The sequence below is a fragment of the Podarcis liolepis genome, assembly GCF_965112155.1.
Source record: "Podarcis liolepis genome assembly, chromosome: 14".
Taxonomy (NCBI): Eukaryota; Metazoa; Chordata; class Lepidosauria; order Squamata; family Lacertidae; genus Podarcis; species Podarcis liolepis.
This window is the reverse complement of record NC_139569.1, coordinates 46,727,224-46,746,959: the sequence shown is the minus strand read 5'-3', so window position 1 is coordinate 46,746,959 and position 19,736 is coordinate 46,727,224. Positions and strand designations below refer to the sequence as shown.

General features: G+C 46.6%; 1 protein-coding gene across 10 annotated transcripts in view; it reads right to left on the bottom strand.

The window, feature by feature from the left end:
* Window positions 1–19,736, bottom strand: part of CELF6 (CUGBP Elav-like family member 6) — a 196,132-nt gene that overhangs the window by 60,610 nt on the left and 115,786 nt on the right. For all 10 annotated transcript variants that reach the window (XM_083475851.1, XM_083475849.1, XM_083475853.1 and 7 more), the window contains one exon: window positions 4,978–5,026. In XM_083475851.1, the coding sequence (XP_083331977.1) occupies window positions 4,978–5,026 (49 nt within the window). The remainder of the gene's footprint in view (window positions 1–4,977; window positions 5,027–19,736) is intronic.

Below are 19,736 nucleotides of genomic sequence, written 5' to 3'. Positions count from 1 at the left end.
CGCAAAGCATTGGAAGACACAAGGTCTACCCACCTTGGAAGAATGGCAGATGCAACTAATAGACTATATGGAAATGGCGGAAATGACTGGCAGAATCCGAGACCAGGGAGAAGAGTCGGTGAAAGAAGATTGGAGGAAATTTAAAATTTATTTGCAGAAATACTGTAAAATTTTTGAATGCTGATGACATTGAAATGAATTGAAGGGGTTCTAGCAACAAGGAAAAATGTAAGAGGGGATTAATAATAGATAAACTAATAGAATATGAATTTGCTGAACCAATTTTAAAAAGGGATACAAAAATGGGAGACGTGAGGAAGTCAGGAAAATAAGTTAACTAAAGATGAGAGATTAAGAAAGAGGGAAATTTTGTTTTTCTTTTATATGTGTTTTTTTCTTTTTTTCTTTTTTGTGTTTAATGTCTGTATTTTTGTGTTTTGTATTTTTGTATTTTGTATTTTGTATCTGTTTTGCTTTTGTATTTTTCTAAACTTTTTTATTGATAAAATAAAATAAAAATTGCTCTGGGCATAACCTTGTGTTGCCTGCCCTGGAGCTCAGAGACAGGAAAGGCCTAAAACTTCTCCATTATACTTTTCTGTTCTCTGCATGCTGAGGCCCATCTCCTGGAACAGCTTAGGAGAAAACAGAACTCAACGGGACCAAATAATAATAATAGAATAAATTTTTATTTATACCCAGCCCTCCCCGGCCAGAGCCGGGCTCAGAGCAGCTAACACCAATAAAATTACAATAAAACATAATGGGGGAGGCAAACAAACAAACAAACAAACAAAAATCCAGTTTAATAAAATACGGGTTAAAATACAATTTAAAATGCAGCCTCATTTTAATAGTAGCCCATAAATCAAAACCATAAGGGAAGGGAAACATAAGGGTCAGACTAAGTCCAAACCAAGGCCAGGCAGAACAGCTTTCCTGAGGAAAGAAGTCAAGTCCTGCAGGGCCCTAGTCTCTTGTGACAGAGCGTTCCACCAAGCCGGGGCCAGTACTGAAAAGGCCCTGGCCCTAGTTGAGACCAATCTAACCACCTTGCGGCTCGAGACCTCCAAAGTGTTGTTATTTGTGGACCTTAAGGTCCTCCATGGGGCATACCAGGAGAGGCGGTCCCGTAGGTACGAGGGTGACCAAATGTAGACAAAGCAGGCAAACCACCACGAAAGGTGGAAGAACAAATCTTGATGACTGCCTGCCACAAGATATAGCCAGGCTTTTGTAACAAACTCACAAAGGAAAGGCACAGAAGCTGCCTCTCCAAGCATCCTCTACTGGGGGTGTCAGAGGAAGTTTCACAGCAGCACCTAAGTCCTGACTGGCTCTTGCCCCCGCCACCCCAGGAGTAATTGTGCTTGATGCAGGAACAGGTTCATCAATCAATGGGGAACCAGGCTGAGGCCAACTCTTCATTGATTCCCAGGGCGCTTTATCTCGACTTGTGCTGCGCTTCAAATGCAATAATCCACAGCTGCCTGACATTTCGAGGGGAGGAATCGCGTCTAACTGCAGGCAGGAGTGGCAGAGCCACCGCAAGGCAGCATCAGAGCAGTGGCCTTTAAGATCCCAGCATTGGCCCCAGCCCAGCCTGTAATGAGATCAGCCGGAGAAAAAAGGGGGTTGATGTGGTTGAGACGTCCAGGCGCAGATGGGGCTCTCGCAGCACCGAAATGTCTCAAACTGAGAACATGTGGCTGGCTGGGAGGGGGAACAAAAGGACCCCTGAGGCTAAGCTAAGTTAAATGAACAGATACCTGGGAGGAGGGCATCCTTAGCGTTGCCATCCTGGCTCCTCTGCTATGTCCTTCTGGCATTACCAGGTGAAGACTTTTAAAAAGAAAATTCTCCCAGGCCTTTCAAGAAACTTTGATCTTGGTGTTTCAAAATACTGTTTAAATGAGGTTCCTCTCTGCCAGTCCCGGTAAGCTGTAAAAAGTGCTCACTGCGATATATTTTTTAATGTTGCAATTTGTTGTTTTATGACACTGTGTTTTAATAATGAGTCTTAGCAGAGGCACATATAATTGTAGAAATGGAAAGAACCACAAGGGTTCTCTAGTCGAATCCGCTGCAATGGAGGATTTATTTATTTTTGCCCCATGAGGGACTTGAACCCATTGACCCTGAGATTAAGAGTCTCATGCTTCTACCGACTGAGCTAGCATGAGGCTCTTAAACTCAGGGTCATGAGTTCGAGTTCCACATTGGGAAAACATTCTTGCAATGCATGGGGTTGGACTAGATGACCCTCAAGGCCCCTTCCAGCTCTATAATTCTATGATAGTTTTATGTCTGTGAGCAATGTTATTTAGATGGCCTATAACTACTTCAAAGGAGAGCCAGATGGACAGAGAACCTGGCAAGGGGCAGACTTCATTTGCTTATGTAAGGAAGGTTATTTATTTATTGTAACATTTGCATCCCACTTTTTCTCCAAAGAGCTCAAGGAAGCACAAACATTTCTTCTCCCTTTCACTGTTTTATTCTCACAACAACCCTGTGAGGTCCTAGTCCAAAATTCTAACCATTAGGCCACGCTGGCTCTCATTATCATTAGTCCGCAGTTCCACACGAGACTAGAAAAGGTACAAAGCATGGTATTACGTACAAAATCCATTGTCGCAAGACTCCCAGCTTTCGATTGTTTTAAGCTAGCCGCTTAGCTGCCAGCCCCTATGGATTGGAAGAGAGGCTTGGTAGAATGCAAATCTGCTAAATGCAAAAAGCCCAATGGACAGCTGACTGTTTTCGGTTGCTCAGGGGAAGGGGTGGAGTTTCAGTGCCTTGTGCTGTTCCTCGTTCCCTCCCTGTGACTAGCAGAAACAGAATACATTATGCAAAATAAGAAAAAAAAGCATGCAAATATGCAAAATCTGCATTATGCATGCAGGTGGCTGTATCCCTATCCATGGCACAGTATTCCGATTTCTTATGTATAAAGTTGATGCACCACTGTGATCCACAGCAAGCTTTTAAAGCACATACGATACACAGTTACAGTGCATGACTTCCCACAATTCTCAGCTCCCTTAACAGGCGGCAGTTCCCATGATTCTTTGGGGGAAGTCATGTGCTTTAAATGCATGGAGTAGATTGTGCAGGACTGTGCTATGATCAACAATATTTTCCTTAACAGAAAGACTGCCTCACAGAAAGTATCTGTGGCATCCAAAAATGTCTGCCTATCTAGTAGGTGCAGCCAGGCATGAAACAGATCCAGCTATCAGTCACATGTTCCCATCCATCCCTCAAGGTCCACCCCATCCAATGACAGTGTCCTGCTATGCTGTGCTTCCCATTGGCTATGCTAGATGCAGCCCTCATGGCTGAAGTACTATCACAAAAAGAGAGCAAAGGATAATACAGTGGTACCTCTAGATGCGAACAGGATCCGTTCCGGAGCCCCGTTTGCATCTAGAAGCAAATGTATGCTACAACAGCAGCAAGAATACTCATCGCAAAGTATTGGAAGACACAAGATCTACCCACCTTGGAAGAATGGCAGATGAAGGTGATAGACTATATGGGATTGGCAGAAATGACTGGCAGAATCCGAGACCAGGGGAAAGAGACGGCGGAAGAAGATTGGAAGAAATTTAAGAACTATCTTAAGAAACATTGTAAAATTAATGAGTGTTAAAATGATGTGGCTTTAGAAAGTAAGTGGATTACAGCTGTAAAGATTAAGTTAAAAGAAAAGAAAGGTTAACAATTAGACAAAATTAAGGGTGAGGATTTGCTGAACTAAATATTTGAAATTGGAATGCAGAAAGGGGAGGTATGAGGAGGTCGGTGAAGTAAGCTTTAAGAAAATAAGGATTTGAAATTATACTTGTTTTTTCTTGTTTGTGTTTGTTTGTATTGTTGTGTTTGATTATATAATTTGTGAAACTTTAATAAATATCTTTTTTTTAAAAAAATAGAAGCAAATGTAACTTGTGTCTGCGCGTCTGCGTGTGCGCGGGTCACGTTTCGGTGCTTCTGCGCATGCGTGTGAAATCATTTTGAGCGTCTGCGCATGCGCAAGTGGCGAAACCTGGAAGTAACGCGCTCCGTTACTTCCGGGTTGCCGCAGAGCGCAACTCGAACACGCTCATCCCGAAGCACATTCAACCCGATGTATGACTGTAGAATTGTAGCATTGGAAGGTCGAACCCCCTGCAAGGCAGGAATATTTTGCCCAATGTGGGACTCAAACCCACAACCCTGAGATTAAGAGCCTCACGATCTGCCAGCTGAGCTATAGCTGCAAGCACCACGCCAAGAGCCTTGGAAGCAGGAAGCCCAAGTCTACAATATGTTTACATCAGCAAACCTCTCAGAATCCTTTCTTGAGAAGCCACTTTTGGGAGAGAGATGAATAACAGGAAAAGCCACTTTGGGGAAGGGGGCAAACCACATTAGAGGCAGGTGAAATTTTAGAGTGTGTTAGCCAGAGCAACTGAGGTAAAGGGTGCAGGCTGGAGCATCAGCCTCAGCAAGAAAAGCATCTATGTTCTGGGTTGGTATTTATTTGTTTAAATTAAATGTTTTATTATCTAAGCTGTAATAAGGGCCCCCAAGGTGGATGCACAAAAAGAAAAACAGAGACGGAAAATGCAGTTTAAATTAACAAAACAAAACACTAAAACCCAGAAAGAACAAAAAGGTGGTTTTATTCAGGAGAGATTTATTTAAATTAATGGACCGTCATCCTGTTCACTCTTTTTAATGGGGAGATGGTGGTCGGTGGGGCTGCACTGATCTCTCGGCTTCCGAACACCTCACATCTCTGCCGCTGACTGAGAGGGGAAAGGGTAAAGCAGAGGGGATTTTGGCACAGTGCAGCTGCAGTGCTAGAAGTGTCTGATCGGCTGTTACCGGGTGGTGGTGCAACTGTGCTCCCAGACGAGACACTAAATAGATCCTCAGGGTTAGTTAGTCAAGCATGGATGAATGGGTTGAAAATGAAGAGCAACCTACCTCCTCGGCCCTCGCTGTCTGCTGGCTTCACTTGGATTGGGCGGTTCATCTGTCAAACAAAACACAGGCACCCTTGGTTAGAGTCTAGCCATCCAGTACTCCTCAGATCAGCTTAAGCTGGTTAGTCAGAAGCCTAGTGATTCGGCGGAAGAAATCAGAGGATGCTCAAAATGAAAGGGATGGGAGGTTGCCTGCTCTCGGTGGGGTTACAGTCCCTGCAAAGGAGAAGGCACACAGCTTGTCTCTTGAGGCTCAGGTGGTCTCAGTGGCACAGAGTGTCTTCTATCAGCTTGGGCTAGTAGCCCAGCTGCACCCCTGTCTGGGCAAGGGTAGCCTAACAACTGTTGACTATGCTCTCGTAGTCTCTAGGTTAGATTACTGCAATGCATTATACACAGCGCTGCCTCTAAAGACCATTTGGAAACTTCAGCTGGTGCAAAATTTGGCAACCAGGTTGTTTACTGGGGCAAGATGGTTTGATGATACAGTGGTACCTTGGGTTACATACGCTTCAGGTTACGCACTCCGCTAACCCAGAAATAGTGCATCAGGTTAAGAACTTTGCTTCAGGATAAGAACAGAAATCGGGCTCCGGCAGTGTGGCAGCAGCAGGAGGCCCCATTAGCTTAAGTGGTGCTTCAGGTTAAGAACAGTTCCAGGTTAAGAACGGACCTCCGGAACGAATTAAGTACTTAACCCGAGGTACCACCGTACTACACTGATCCTGGTGTGACTGCGCTGGCTGTCCATTAGTTTCTGGTCCCAATTCAAAGTGCTGGTTTTCACTTATAAAGCCTTACACTGCTCAGGATGGCAATACCTCAAGGACCATCTCCCCCCAGATGAGCCAGCCTGGACCCTGCGATCACCATCTGAGGCCATTCTTTGTGTGCCTCCTCCTCAAGAGGTTTCTCGTGAGACAATGGAGTGTGCCTCTGGGACTGAAGTCTAACTGCTGTGTTAGCAGCAAGGAAGTGACCTCCCCGGGGCACTCATTTTAATGGGGAGATGGTGGTCAGTGGGGCTGCACTGATCTCTCGGCTTCCGAACACCTCACATCTCTGCCGCTGACTGAGAGGGGAAAGGGCAAAGCAGAGCCTAGGTAGTGTGTATGGAGGTGCTGGACTGTTCAGACAACAAGACCCACCCCCCTCGGCCTTGCTGATGTGGTCCAAAGGAAAGCAGAGCAAACAGTTTGGTGGCAGATGTTGCCAGAAGGAGGCCATCAAACAGTCTTAGGAACTCCACTCCAGGTACCGTAGTTTTCACTCTGTAAGACGCACTTTTCCCCTCCTAAAAAGTAAGGGGAAATGTGTGTGTGTCTTATGGAGCGAATGCAGGCTGCGCAGCTTTCGCTGAAGCCAGGAGAGCAAGAGGGATCGATTCCTCTTGCTCTCCTGGCTTTGCTTCGCTGGAGAGCCGCTGCACAGCTTTCCCTCTCTCGCAGCGCCCCTTCAGCGAAGTGGGAGGAGAAATGGAGCCCCTTCTGTTTCTCCTCCTGCTTTGCTGGAGAGGCGCTGTGCAGAGAGGGAGAGAACATTTTTTTCCTTGTTCTCCTCCTCTAAAACTAGGTGCATCTTATGGTCGAGTGCGTCTTATAGAGCGAAAAATACGGTATGTGTCGGGTTTACTCTTTCGTCTTTTCTTCTCCTGAAGATATCCCACAATGGAGGATCAGAGTTTTCCTTCTCCTACATGGGTTACCTTCTCAGGTTGATGAACCCCACCCACCCCTCATTTTTCTCTACGGCACTTGCGGTATCTGCCTTCTTGACCGTCGGATAGTCTCATCTGCTCCATCCGCCGGAGCCTATCTTTGCATGTACCCAGATATCATTATCACAGCAGCCATAGATGGGAACTACAGAGTTACGTGGAGTGGGGAAAATGGAGCGGTGTATTCGGGGAAAGGGCATGGGTGCCTAGCTGGAATGCCGAACAGCCTGACACCACTGCAACGTTTTGTTGCAGGCTCCCACTTGTCCATTCTAAGCCGCAGACTAAGGAGACAGGATTGCAACGAACGGAAAAAAGAGGAATGCAGCAGTTACATCGGCAAACGAGGAGTAACAGGAACGCCTGCACAAGTCCCCAGGGCACCACAGCACACCAACAGTATTGTTTCCAAAGTCTTCTCCATCGCTCTGGATTTTCCAAAACGGCTGCAGCCCTCCTTCCTTGCCTCCCAGACCCACCTGACCACTTTGCTCCTGCCAATCAATCTTGCTAATTGATTTGCGTATTAGGAGAAGTTGTTGATGCCATTTGATGGCTATTAAAGTCGATTAAAGCTCCTTTGCCTCATCAGGATGACAGATGAAAGGATGCTGATGTAGCCAATCATTCATCTCCACACCCCCACCCCGACTGCCTCGCTGGACAGGTGGGGGGACACACAAATATCGCAACTGCATACATCCCCAACTTGCAGAGCTTTCTGCAGGGGAACCTCTGCAGGGAAAAGCTGCAAGTCATCTGGAACGGCCATTCTGAAGATTCAGATTCCATTTGAATCTTCCAGGGGACCAGGAACTCAACCACGTGTATAGCTTCTGTTTGCCTTTGGATTTCCAAGTGAGCGTGCAAAGGTAAATTTGTGATAAGACGGCCACAGCATCTAGAAACCAGGAACTATTGGCAGTAAAAGGATGTTTGTTCTCCTTCCTTAAGAGGTCCCTATAGCTAAACCAATTATTCTGTTTGCTTGTTTATGCAATGCAACCATGAGCCATAAATGGCATAGTGCCTGGCACAGCCTGGTTTGGTTCTTCCTCAGATTCCAGGTCCACACATACGTTAGATGCAAGAAATCCTCATCTGTACACAGAGTTAGGCCTTCTAATTTTAGGGGTGAAACTTAATTTTTGCAAATTTCTTCTATGAGGGTGGTCTTAAAAATATGGTTTAGGGTGTGAGGAATACAAAACTGCTATTATTTTGTGACTGGACAACATTTAACTTGGTAAGTCTAAGTCTGATGAAGAAATACCTTCTGAAAACATCAGGTGATGCTAAATAATAATAATAATAATAATAATAATAATAATAATAATAATAATAATTGCAATTACTTCGTGATCATTCTTAACGATTTCTATGCAATTCGACACATGTTTTACTTACTAGGCATAACTAAATTATATTAATTGAACCCAAATATCTTTTGGATTTCCAAGTCATGTTGCAACATTTTGGAACCCCTCATTTTTGGGATGTGAAAGTTGCAAAATTCAACATGCCCACAGTGATCAATAATGGGTAACACAGATCACACCCGCGACGTACGTTTAAAGCACTTTCATACTACTTCAAGGGCCACGGCTTCCTCCCAAAGAATCCTGGGAACTGTAGGTTGCTGAGGATGCTGAAAGTTGTTAGGAGACTCTTAATGAACTACACTTCCCAGGATCCTTTGTGTGTGGGGGGGGGGCGAAGCCATGACTCTTAAAGTGGTATGAAAAGCTTTAAATGTTATGGTTAGGATGCGATCCGAGTGACCCTTGCACTACGGCAGTGTTTCCCAACCTTGGGCCTCCAGCTGTTTTTGAACTACAATTCCCATCATCCCTGACCACTGGTCTTGCTAGCTAGGGATGATGGGAGTTGTAGTCCAAAAACAGCTGGAGGCCCAAGGTTGGGAAACACTGCACTATGGAACCGTCTAGTATAGAGCCCACATGTGGGGACGAGGTTTCTGAATGTGCGAGGTTTGTTTACAGTGCCACCCACCCTATGCTTGGGAAACTTGTGGGTCTTGAGGTCTTTAAAAAAAGGATAAAAATAAAAGACCAAGAAAGAAAAGGTGAAATCTGGCTATCGTCTCCAGCATTTACAGAATGAATCAAGGCAGGGCAACTTGGAAGTCTCGCTGCGTTCCTTTCCCAGCTTGTTTAGGATTGCAGCCTTAACATAGCTTTTCTGGCTGGGATTTGGGCAGGCAGTGGCAGTGCTAAATTAACATCTCTACTTCTTGCTTTCTTGATAGCAATATATTTAACAGAATATATTTTCTGCTGTTGGCAGTGTTCTTTTCTCATGTGATTTTTTTTTAAAGAAACTGTTGAATACTGTTAGACCCTGCCCTGAGGGTCTATGCACACACACACACACACACACACACACACACACAAAAACACATGTTGGGTTGAGCTAATGATCCTTAATGAAATAAACAGGTATTAATTTAGGGAGGTCACCTTTTTGGCTCCACTGGCCACAGCACTCTCAGGTTCGGCCCTGAGGCATAGCTGTCAACTTTTCCCTTTTCTTGCGAGGAATCCTATTCGGAATAAGGGAATTTTTCTTTTAAAAAGGGAAATGTAGACAGCTATGCCCTAAGGACCAAATTTGACAGGTGAGTGGGGGCAATCATATGTTGTCATTATGATATCAAATGACTGATAGGTGGGGAGATTTCCCCACACTCCCCCCTATAGCTCAGATGTTGGACATTTAAAGGGGCGCACAGGGAAACTTCCAAAGGGTTTAAGACAGCTCAATCGTGCCTGTATCAGACCCCAAACTGCTTCCCAGCTGCTTAAATAAGTGGTGGGGAGGCTGCTTCAAATAGCACTTTTGCAAAGTGTCTTAAGACAGAATCTACACTCTTGCTGGGAGCAAGGAAACTGTCTTAAAGCTGCAAAGCACTCTTTGAAGCAGCTCCCCTCCTTGTGGTGTTTAGGCTGCTTCAAACAGTGCTTTGCAGCTTTCGGCCAGTGCCTGCACTTCTGTCTGAGCCTATGGAGACTCAGATAAGAGTGCAGAGATGGACCTAAAGCGCTTTGCAAAAGCACCCTTAGAAACAGGCTCCCTGCTCCTTTGAGTGAATGGGCAGCAGTGGAGGTTGAAGAGTCCTCCCCACACACTGCCACCATACACTGCTCCCTTAAAGGGGCGAGGCATCTTCAAAGGGCACCTTTGTTCTGCTTCTCCTCTAAATGGGTGGGCGATAGCAGTGAGTGGCGGGGATAAGGTAGCCCCCCACTCCCTTGCCACCCCCTCTTGTTTAAAGGAGAAGCGAACAGGCTTTAATCCTCACACTGGTGACTAGAGAGGAAATCCTGCTGACATCTGTTGATGGGCAGGTGGGCCTGTTTCTTCAGGAAACTGGACTTGTGGGTCAAACTGGACTGTCTGGCAGGCAAAGATTGGCTTGTGGGTAGAGGCACCCCACCCCTTATTTAGGGCTATGTAGGGCTCATTCTCAGGGACGCGGGTGGCGCTGTGGTTTAAACCACGGAGCGTAGGACTTGCTTATCAGAAGGTCGGCGGTTCGAATCCCCGCGACAGGGTGAGCTCCCGTTGCTCGGTCCCAGCTCCTGCCAACCTGGCAGTTCAAAAGCACATTAAAGTGCAAGTAGATAAATAGGTACTGCTCCGGTGGGAAGGAAAACGGCATTTCCATGAGCTGCTCTGGTTCGCCAGAAGCAGCTTAGTCATGCTGGCCACATAACCTGGAAGCTGTACGTCGGATCCCTCGGCCAATAAAGCGAGATGAGCGCTGCAACCCCAGAGTCGGCCACGACTGGACCTAATGGTCAGGAGTCCCTTTACCTTTACGGCTTGTTCTAAACAAGACACATGCATGACCTCTGCCAAAACTGCTATACAAGTGAGGCTGGCAACAAAACGTTGCAGCGTGGAGTTACCCAGTTCATTGTTTCTGCCAGTCAGCAAGCCACACCCTCTTCCAGAGTCCCCTATTGTGCCACTACCCCAGTTTTCTGCCCCCCACCCGCCACAACAGATGCACAACATTTCACTGAGCATGCTCAGTCTTAATTCGGCTGTTCTGGGACTTTCTTCCCACGCCACTTTGCAGGTTTTTTTTTGTAGTTTAGCAAACTTCAGAGTTTCCCAGGCTATGCTGATACCCCCCCCCCTTGTTTCTCAGTGGCCCCGTTCTGGCTGCAGTTCTGTTGGCACACCTCACCTGAGCTTGCCATTAGGGGGTTAATTGTTCCTGAAGGAACAAAGAAGGAGCGAAGCCCAGGATAGCAAGTGGAGACCAACTTGCCCCACTCCCCAGTAACTACTGCCTCTTAACACCCTGTGCCCCTGCGCACCGGGATGGCGGGCAAACCGACCAACAGAGGCATTCGCCGCAAAGTTTGCTGCAAACTTCTCGTCCACCGGAGACCAATGACAAATATTTCCTTTCAATTACCCCTGGTTCATAAAGCTAATGCTTGTTCCAAGCGACGGGCCGTATCTATCATTTCGCGGCCTGCCTCCTCACTACATTAGTTTTATGGCCCTGTGCCTGCGATGGGCACGTCGGATCCTGCCAGCGATAAGACGAGCAAATTAGTCAAACTGACACTGAGGCGAGTTTTTACGAGGGCGGGCTCCAGGCTGTCTCGTGCCATCACTGCTCCTCGGCCAGGGAGCATTCAGAGTGCTAAGGTGGCCCCACTCACACTGGGGCGTGTGTGTCCCTGCATCACCCCTCCCTCCGGCCACCGACCGGCACTCGTGTGTTTGTGTGTGGCAAGATTATATGTCAAGCCCTCTCCCCGTGTCAGGGAGGAAAAGGACACTTTTACACACCCAGGCAGCGTAATGGATGAGTATTTCCTGGGAAGCAGTCGAGAAAGATATGAACTCATCAAGACCCATTATGTAGGGGTCAGGGCATGCAAAACACTGACCTGGAATCGCCATAAGAATCTGGGGTGTGAAAACAACCAACAAAAACACACACACTTGCCCCCCACCCCACCCCAAGATCTGTTAAAGGTGGGGGGTGGGACAAGATTTTCAGAGGTGAGGCCACATTGAAAACCGATTCCTAGTTTTTCTCACCGTGAGACCAGAATAATATTAAATGTCCCCCAACTGCTTTGCTACAAACTTTTTTTTATATATCTGCGCAACATCATCAGGGCAGCCTGCTGAGCCCAAAGGATATTGCCATGTTTTGTACCAAGAGTCAAGTAAACACAAGAGTAATTTAATTTCCCACCTCAATTTCCATTTCTTTCATTCCTTCTGAAAAATAAAATAAAAAAGCCTAAACCAAACACATACAGCGGTACCTCGGGTTAAGAACTTAATTCATTCTAGAGGTCCGTTCTTAACCTGAAACTGTTCTTAATCTGAGGTACCACTTTAGCTAATTGGGCCTCCTGCTGCCAGCCCTCCGCCACTGTGCAATTTCTGTTCTCATCCTGAAGCAAAGTTCTTAACCTGAGGTACTATTTCTGGATTAGCAGAGTCTGTAACCTGAAGTGTCTGTAACCTGAAGCGTCTGTAACCCGAGGTACCACATTTTGGCATCTCAAGCTAGAAAAGGCTCTGGCTTACCAAGCCCAGCTTAGCCCCCTAGTTCTGGTGATCAGTAAGGCCTACTGGCCAGTACAAAAAAACCCACTGGTTCAGAGTGTGCTCTTCCCCATCATGTACCAGTAGCATGCTATTTTCTTGAAAGGGAGGTTGGTAGTATCTCTCATGCAATGGCAGTAGGTGGTGCCCAGGGGAGTAGCATAGGGAAGGTCAGAGGGCCGTGGCCCTGGGTGCATTTAGAGGGAGCACAAGCCAGGCGCCCACACACAGGGATCCCCGTCCTGCCTGCCACTGGAGTCTCTGGGCCCCAGAGCTTGGCCTTGTCTTGCCGCTGTGCCCCTGGCCCCCTTGCTGAATGGCTGCCTCAAGGGCTTGCCAAGGGCCATGTTGGATGGCTGGGCTCTCCCTTGCGTGGGTGGGCCAGCTGGCCCATGAACCCTCTGTGTGCCCAGCCCCTGGTCCTGCCTGGTGCATGGTGCCTATGTACACATGCATGCCCCGGGTGCCAGCAAAGGACGCCACACAACTGAGCGAAGAAAGCAATGCCCACTGGTGGCGCCAGAACCAACGACAGGCAGAGCCAACTGGATATAGTTTTGCCCCCCTCAATTCTCCTCCCTGCTGAGTTCTGCAAGGAGCAACACTGAGACTCAGGGGGAGGAAGATGGAAGTCGTGGCCAACCCTTGGACTGGTTGCAAGTCAGGCAAGCAAAGGCTGGCTGAGGGCAGGCTGAGGTTGGTGAGGAGATGTCTCATTCACCCCAATGGTCAAAATAAAAAAATTCCTTCCAGTAGCACCTTAAAGACCAACTAAGTTAGTTCTTGGTATGAGCTTTCGTGTGCATGCACACTTCTTCAGATACACTGAAACAGAAGTTGCCAGATCCTTCTATATAGTGAGAAGGTGGGGAGGGGTATTACTCAGAAGGGTGGTGGGAATGGGAGATTGGCAGATAGCTGAGATGAGCCTGTTGACGGCTCTTAACGACTGCAATAGGTCTTACAGGAAAAGGCAAGGGGTGAGAAGGTGAAAAATGGCTTAGTCATGTATAATGAGATAAGAATCCAATGTCTTTGTTCATACCAGGTCTCTCCATGGTTTTAAGTTTGGTAATGAGTTGCAATTCAGCAGCTTCTCTTTCCAGTCTATTTCTGAAATTCCTTTGTAGTAAAACAGCTACTTTGAGATCTTGTATAGAATGTCCTGGGAGATTGAAGTGTTCTCCTACTGGTTTCTCTGTTTTGTGATTCTTGATGTCAGATTTATGTCCGTTTATTCTTTGGCGTAAGGTTTGGCCTGTTTGTCCAATCTGTAACTCACCCCAATGGACCACCCTCCACCACCCTCATGGTCTCAACCCCTTCCTGTTCTATAACTGCCCTGAGTTGGTGCCCCACAGAAAGTTAGGCCCAGTGAGATTTTCTTTCCCCTGTCACAGTGCAGGCCTGTCTGTTAGGGTGAGTTGAGAGCTGCGTCATTACCCCCAATGTGCACTCAGCCAACCCCAGCTGGACAGAGGAGTGGAGCACCCTTAGAACTAGTTGGCTGTGCCTGTAATTGTTTCTGGTGCAACTTACTTTTTGGGCTCCCTGCTTCCCACTCCATCAGCCTCAATGGAGACCAGGCAACACTGCCTGTCAGCAAAAGATGTCAAGAGAGGGGGCAGCCCCTCTTGCGGCTCAAGCTATATGTGTGTGCTTGGGGAAGGGGAGGGCAAAACCCCTACCTGGGATCTCCCCCACCCTCTCCCTGGCACACTGATGCAAGTGGAGCACCATGTGGAGATGTAGCTAATGGTTAATCAGTAATAATTATTTCTCTCTGTGTTTGTTTCTCCAGCTCTTGTGTTCCCAGAGGATATTTTCCAAATCCTGTTGACAAAGATTACATTGGCAGCAAGATATAGTCCCCAGGAGGATGAGGCAGCCCGGCAGCCCTTTAGCAACACAAGACAGCACACTAAAGCACGGGGAGAATTCAGGTCTGCAAATCAGGATATATCCCACCACTGCTATATATGGAGAAAAGCAATTGGTCCAGTTAGAGTTAGCTTCTATGTGACTGCACTTATGGCCACAACAAGAGACTCACACTGTTCTCTTTTCCCAACACCATTCTGTCTTTTAAAAGATTTAACATAGATAATGCAAACACTCTACAGGATGAAGATATACTGTACGAAGAAGCTGTGTAATTTTTTTTTTTTAAAAAAGGTTGTTTTGGGTACTCTATTTTAGTTTACTATTTACAAGTTTGTTCCTAAGTGTTTTCTCCCAGTGGTTGCAGACTGCCGCTAATGCCATACTCCACCTCCCAAGGGGGGAATACATTGCTAAAGTATGAGAAGGATTAAAAAAAGATTTAAAAAGATGCAGATTTGAATGAAATTTGCATGGGTTAATTTATGTATATACAGTGGTACCTCGCAAGACGAATGCCTCGCAAGACAAAAAACTCGCTAGATGAAAGGTTTTTCTGTTTTCGATTTGCCTCGCAAGACGAATTTCCCTATGGGCTTGCTTCGCAAGACGAAAACGTCTCGCGACTTTGTTTCCTTTGTCTAAAAACAAAGACATGTTTTGTTTATAAAGTTAATTTATTTTCCCTTCAATTTTTGAACTGCTCTTTACAGTATGTGTGACTTTAAAGAGCAGTTAATAAACTGTTGTTGTACCAAATTTGGCTTTGTTTGGACTTTTTTTGACCATAGGAATGCATTAATTGATTTTCAATGCATTCCTATGGGATTTCGTGATTCGCAAGACGAAAAATTCGCTAGACGACAAAACTTGCGGAACGAATTAATTTCGTCTTGCGGGGCACCACTGTAAATGCAAATTTAGAAAGTAACTGTCGTGTAAGTAGAAATACAATACTTCTCGCCATAACGCAGAAGACTGTGCCCAGGTGACCTGTGTGCCTTCTCTCCTCTCAGAGTATTCCTTCTCTTTAAGCCAACTTTCCCCAGTCTGGTGCCCTCTAGATGAGGCTGAACCACAACTCCCATCATCCTTCTCAGTCAGCTATGATAGCTGGGGCTGATGGGAGTCAACCCAACACCATCCAAAGTCCCACCACTCAGGGAAGGGTGCTTGAAACCATACTTGGACAGGACAGTCCTTCAAACAGAGGACCTTCCAATAGAAGCCTGAGACACTGGGTGACTCTAAGGAAAATGACATTTAAAAAAATAAAGTTAGGCACTTTTAATGATTTGTTTCTCTCTTGTGTTCCAGTGGTCCAGTTTGCTTATTTCCTCCCTCTCACTCTGATGGGCAAAGCCTGCCATTTTTCTTTGCCTGCCTATTTTTGCTTGTGCCTCTTGGGGTATGGAGCCTGGGTGGTGCTCGTGTATTGGACCCTGGATGCTGCTTGGCAGGGGGTTGGACTCGATGGCCCTTGTGGTCTCTTCCAACTCTATGATTCTATGCTGAATTTAGGATCCTAACCGGTATCGGTAACATAACATATTGATTAACAAGATTAAGTACAGATCCGAGGCACAACTCTGCAAAACAGACCCATCTCTGGCCTCCTAAGACAGATGTCATGCTCACGGGTTTGTGGTGGTGGTTGCCGTTGTTATCTAGAACCCCAAAGTCCACCAAGCAGAGCCAGATGCAAAATAGGACTACTGGACTGGAGAATTCAGCCCAGAATTTTGTGGTGGTGAGCATGCCCCTAGAGTAGGGAGGCCAAAGAATTCTGTTGAAAACATAAATGGGAGTGGAAATTGCTGTTGTTTGCTTATTTGTCCCATGTCTGGCACAGAAATCAATCCAGCAGATACGATTGGTATTTGCTGCTGCTGTTGCTTTCAGTTCGCAAATGATATATAGATGATTACATCCCCTCTCCCCAAATGCACTGTGTTTCCTTTGCTTTGAAACCCATGGGGCAGAATAGTGGAACGGCCATGTAACTTTTGTAATTTACCTAATTAATTACATAAGTTATGCAATTTCATCACAGCAAACAGCAAGGTTGCCTGTGGTTGCTTCCAACTCTACAATTCATTTCATTTTTTTGGGGGGGGGAGAGATCTAATACTTTTCAGAGGTGTGCATGTCTCACTTCTCAGATATGAGCGCTGTGTTGTTGTTTTTCTTCCTCTCCTTTCTTACCTCGGTGGAGGGGAAACTGAATCATAGAATCATAGAGTTGGAAGAGACCACAAGGGCCATCGAGTCCAACCCCCTGCCAAGCAGGAAACACCATCAGAGCACTCCTGACATATGGTTGTCAAGCCTCTGCTTAAAGACCTCCAAAGAAGGAGACTGACTCCACCACACTCCTTGGCAGCAAATTCCACTGTCGAACAGCTCTTACTGTCAGGAAGTTCTTCCTAATGCTTAGGTGGAATCTTCTTTCTTGTAGTTTGGATCCATTGCTCCATGTCCGCTTCTCTGGAGCAGCAGAAAACAACCTTTCTCCCTCCTCTGTGTGACATCCTTTTATATATTTGAACACGGCTATCATATCACCCCTTAACCTCCTCTTCTCCAGGCTAAACATGCCCAGCTCCCTTAACCGTTCCTCATAAGGCATTCCAGATGTAATTGGACTCCAACAACAGCAATCCAGCAACATCTGCAAGACCATAGGTTCCCCACCCCAACTTAAAAGTGCCAGGGGGGTGCACACCAAGCAGCCTGCATAACATCCCTCTGAGCAAAACACCCTGTGCTACATCATGACACGGAGGCCATTTCCTCGGATGCAAAGCTTAGCGCCACTGTAACGAGAAATGGACTTTTCTGCATCCAGACCTGGAAACAGAATACTTCTCAGTGACTCCATGCAGATTCAGTGCCCCTGTTATCCTTTGGAAATCAGCTGGTGTTGCGAACATACCCATGTAATATACGGGGTCTGTTTCTATTGTGATTTTATCCTGTGAAATGCCCTGAGACATGCAGGTATAGGGCGGTATACAATTTTTAATAGTAGTAGTAGTAAAGTAAGTGCAGTTACAGTTAGTCTCGCTAGTTGGCGCTAATGATAATAGAGCTGTATATGAGGGACCAAAGTAAAGTGTTCTTTGCTACTCAACACAAAACTGCAATCCCTACACCTTCCCTTTCCAGAAGAGGCAGCACACAAAGTCTTGGAGCTCTTAGTCTCAGGAAATCATGAATATACTGATGCAACAAGTCGGACTTGTTCACCTGGAGCACGTTAAATTACATTGGGATAAACAGAGGATAACAAAGGAGAATGGTAGCCGATTGGTAGTGCTAGCACCCCGAGATAAAGCTCTGTCCAATGGGTCCTTCCTGTGCCTGGGACTGTCCTAGTGGCTCAGGGCACTGTGCCAGTCTCCTAATGGCCTGCTGTGGCTGGAGAGCATTAATGGCGCTTGCGCATCCTCAATGTATGCTCTTCTAACCTGCCTGCCATGTGGGCCTCTGCAGATCTGTATAGCCCTGCAGGAAATGAGATAAATTGCTCTCAAATGAGCTAACACTGTGCGACATACTCTCCAAGGCTAACACTATCAATCTTCCCTCTCACTGTGCCCCAGCAATGGGAAGGCAAAGAGGGGGCCAACATGGGCAGTTCCCCGATAGCTTCCCAAATGTGCCCAAGCAGCTCCTGACTGACGGCAGGCCAATCTACTGCGCTCGTGAGGAAAAGCAGCAATAAAGGGGCTTCAGACGTATCCATAGCCTTTTACTCCAGATGGGTTTGTGCTAGAATCCAGTGGAGGCTGGTCCTCTGGAGTGAATGAGGCCCTGCTCCATCAACATCAGTCTACCATCAGCCAGCCTTCACTGGCCTGCCTTCTCCAATTCAGTGGATCACACTGCTTCCGTCTCCTTAGTCTCAGTGTTGCCCTCGGAATAGCCTTTCCAGATTCACCACCACCCAGGGGCGTAGCGTGGAAAGGGCCACAGGGGCAGTTGCCCTGGGCACAAAATTCTTAAGGACACAAAATTTCAGAAGCAAAAAAGAGAAAGTAGTAATAAAAAATAAAAAAAATAGTGTGCCATCCTCCCACGCAGAAAATCTCCCAATGTTTATATGGGCAGACTGAGGAGCAGATTTGGGAGACGGACAGTTGCTAGGGTGCCTTCTGCACGGGCTTTAGAAAGATACCCATTCCCACGCGCTCTGGTACCCATCATGTTGTCCCGTTGCTCCAGAAGCGGTTTAGTCATGCCCTGTCTGTTGCCGGCTTCCTCAGCAACGAGATGAGTGCCACAACCCCATAGTTGCCTTCGACTGGACTTAACCATACAGGGTTCCTTTAGCTTTACCTTTTTACCCGCTCCTGACCAATTCCCAGGTTCATTCTCCGCTGTACTTGAAGCTCACAGGGTGCTGGGCTCAGGTAGGTCACTAAGCTATTGCTCCTTTGCTCCATGCTATCAGCCAGCAGTGCTGAGGAGGCTTGGCTTGTCCCAGCTGCTGCCACCACAACATCGGAGTGCATCCAGCAATATCTCATTGGTGCAATAATAGCACAATAGTGGTAAATCTTTTACTGACCAACCATGAATCATTCTGTTTTGTTACTTCTCCAGTGTTACAGCACCACAACAATCTGGAGGTTCACTCTTGCACTACAGTGCAACAGAAGCAAGACCCCCCACCCCAAAAAACAACAACAACCCTGAAACATTCTCGGTATAAAAATAAGGTGCCCAGAACTGACCAGCTAGATAGTAAACTCCCTGCATGTTCCAACAGGGAGAACTCTTTCGACCCTGAATCCCTATTGCCTTGAAGACACAAAAGACAAAGGCCACCTCTACTGGGTTCCTTGGCCATTGTTTGTCGAAGCTGATTGGTTATGCGTTTCTATATTCCCACTCCCCCCACCCCAATCCCAGGGCCCACGAAGTATTGAACAATAAATTATAGTACAATAAAGAAAGAAGCACAAAAGTAAAACAATTCTTCTAAGATCGGTAAAACACAACGGTGGGAAATAAATACACAAAATCAGAGGATAAGCATGCCAACATCCTTTACCACAAAAAGCAGCATGGAAAAACAGCAGCTTTACCAGTTGTTGAAAAGCAGAGCAGGCGTCGGCTCCCTAAGAAGCAAATTCCAGAGCCTTGGTGAAGATCCTGTCTTGGTTGATATCCCTATATGCATCTCTTTGTCTTAATCAAAGCCAGTCCCTGCTGTGAACCTGATTTCTATCACAATCACCACCTCCTGTATATCCCACTTCCCCTCCAAAGGACTCATGGTTCTCCCACTCTACATTTTGCTCTCACAACAACACTGTAAGGTAGGTCAGGCCACGAGATCATGAGTGGCCAAAGGTCGTCTGGTGAGCTTCAAGTGGGGATTTGAACCCTCCCAGGTCCTAGTCCAACCATACTGGCTCATTCTAGCTCCCTGATATGATCATTTACTTTGCTGTTCACACACAAAGTCTCCACCCCCATCGTTCAGCCCGGACACTGAGATCCAGCACTGAGGGCCTTCTGGCGGTTCCCTCATTGCGAGAAGTGAG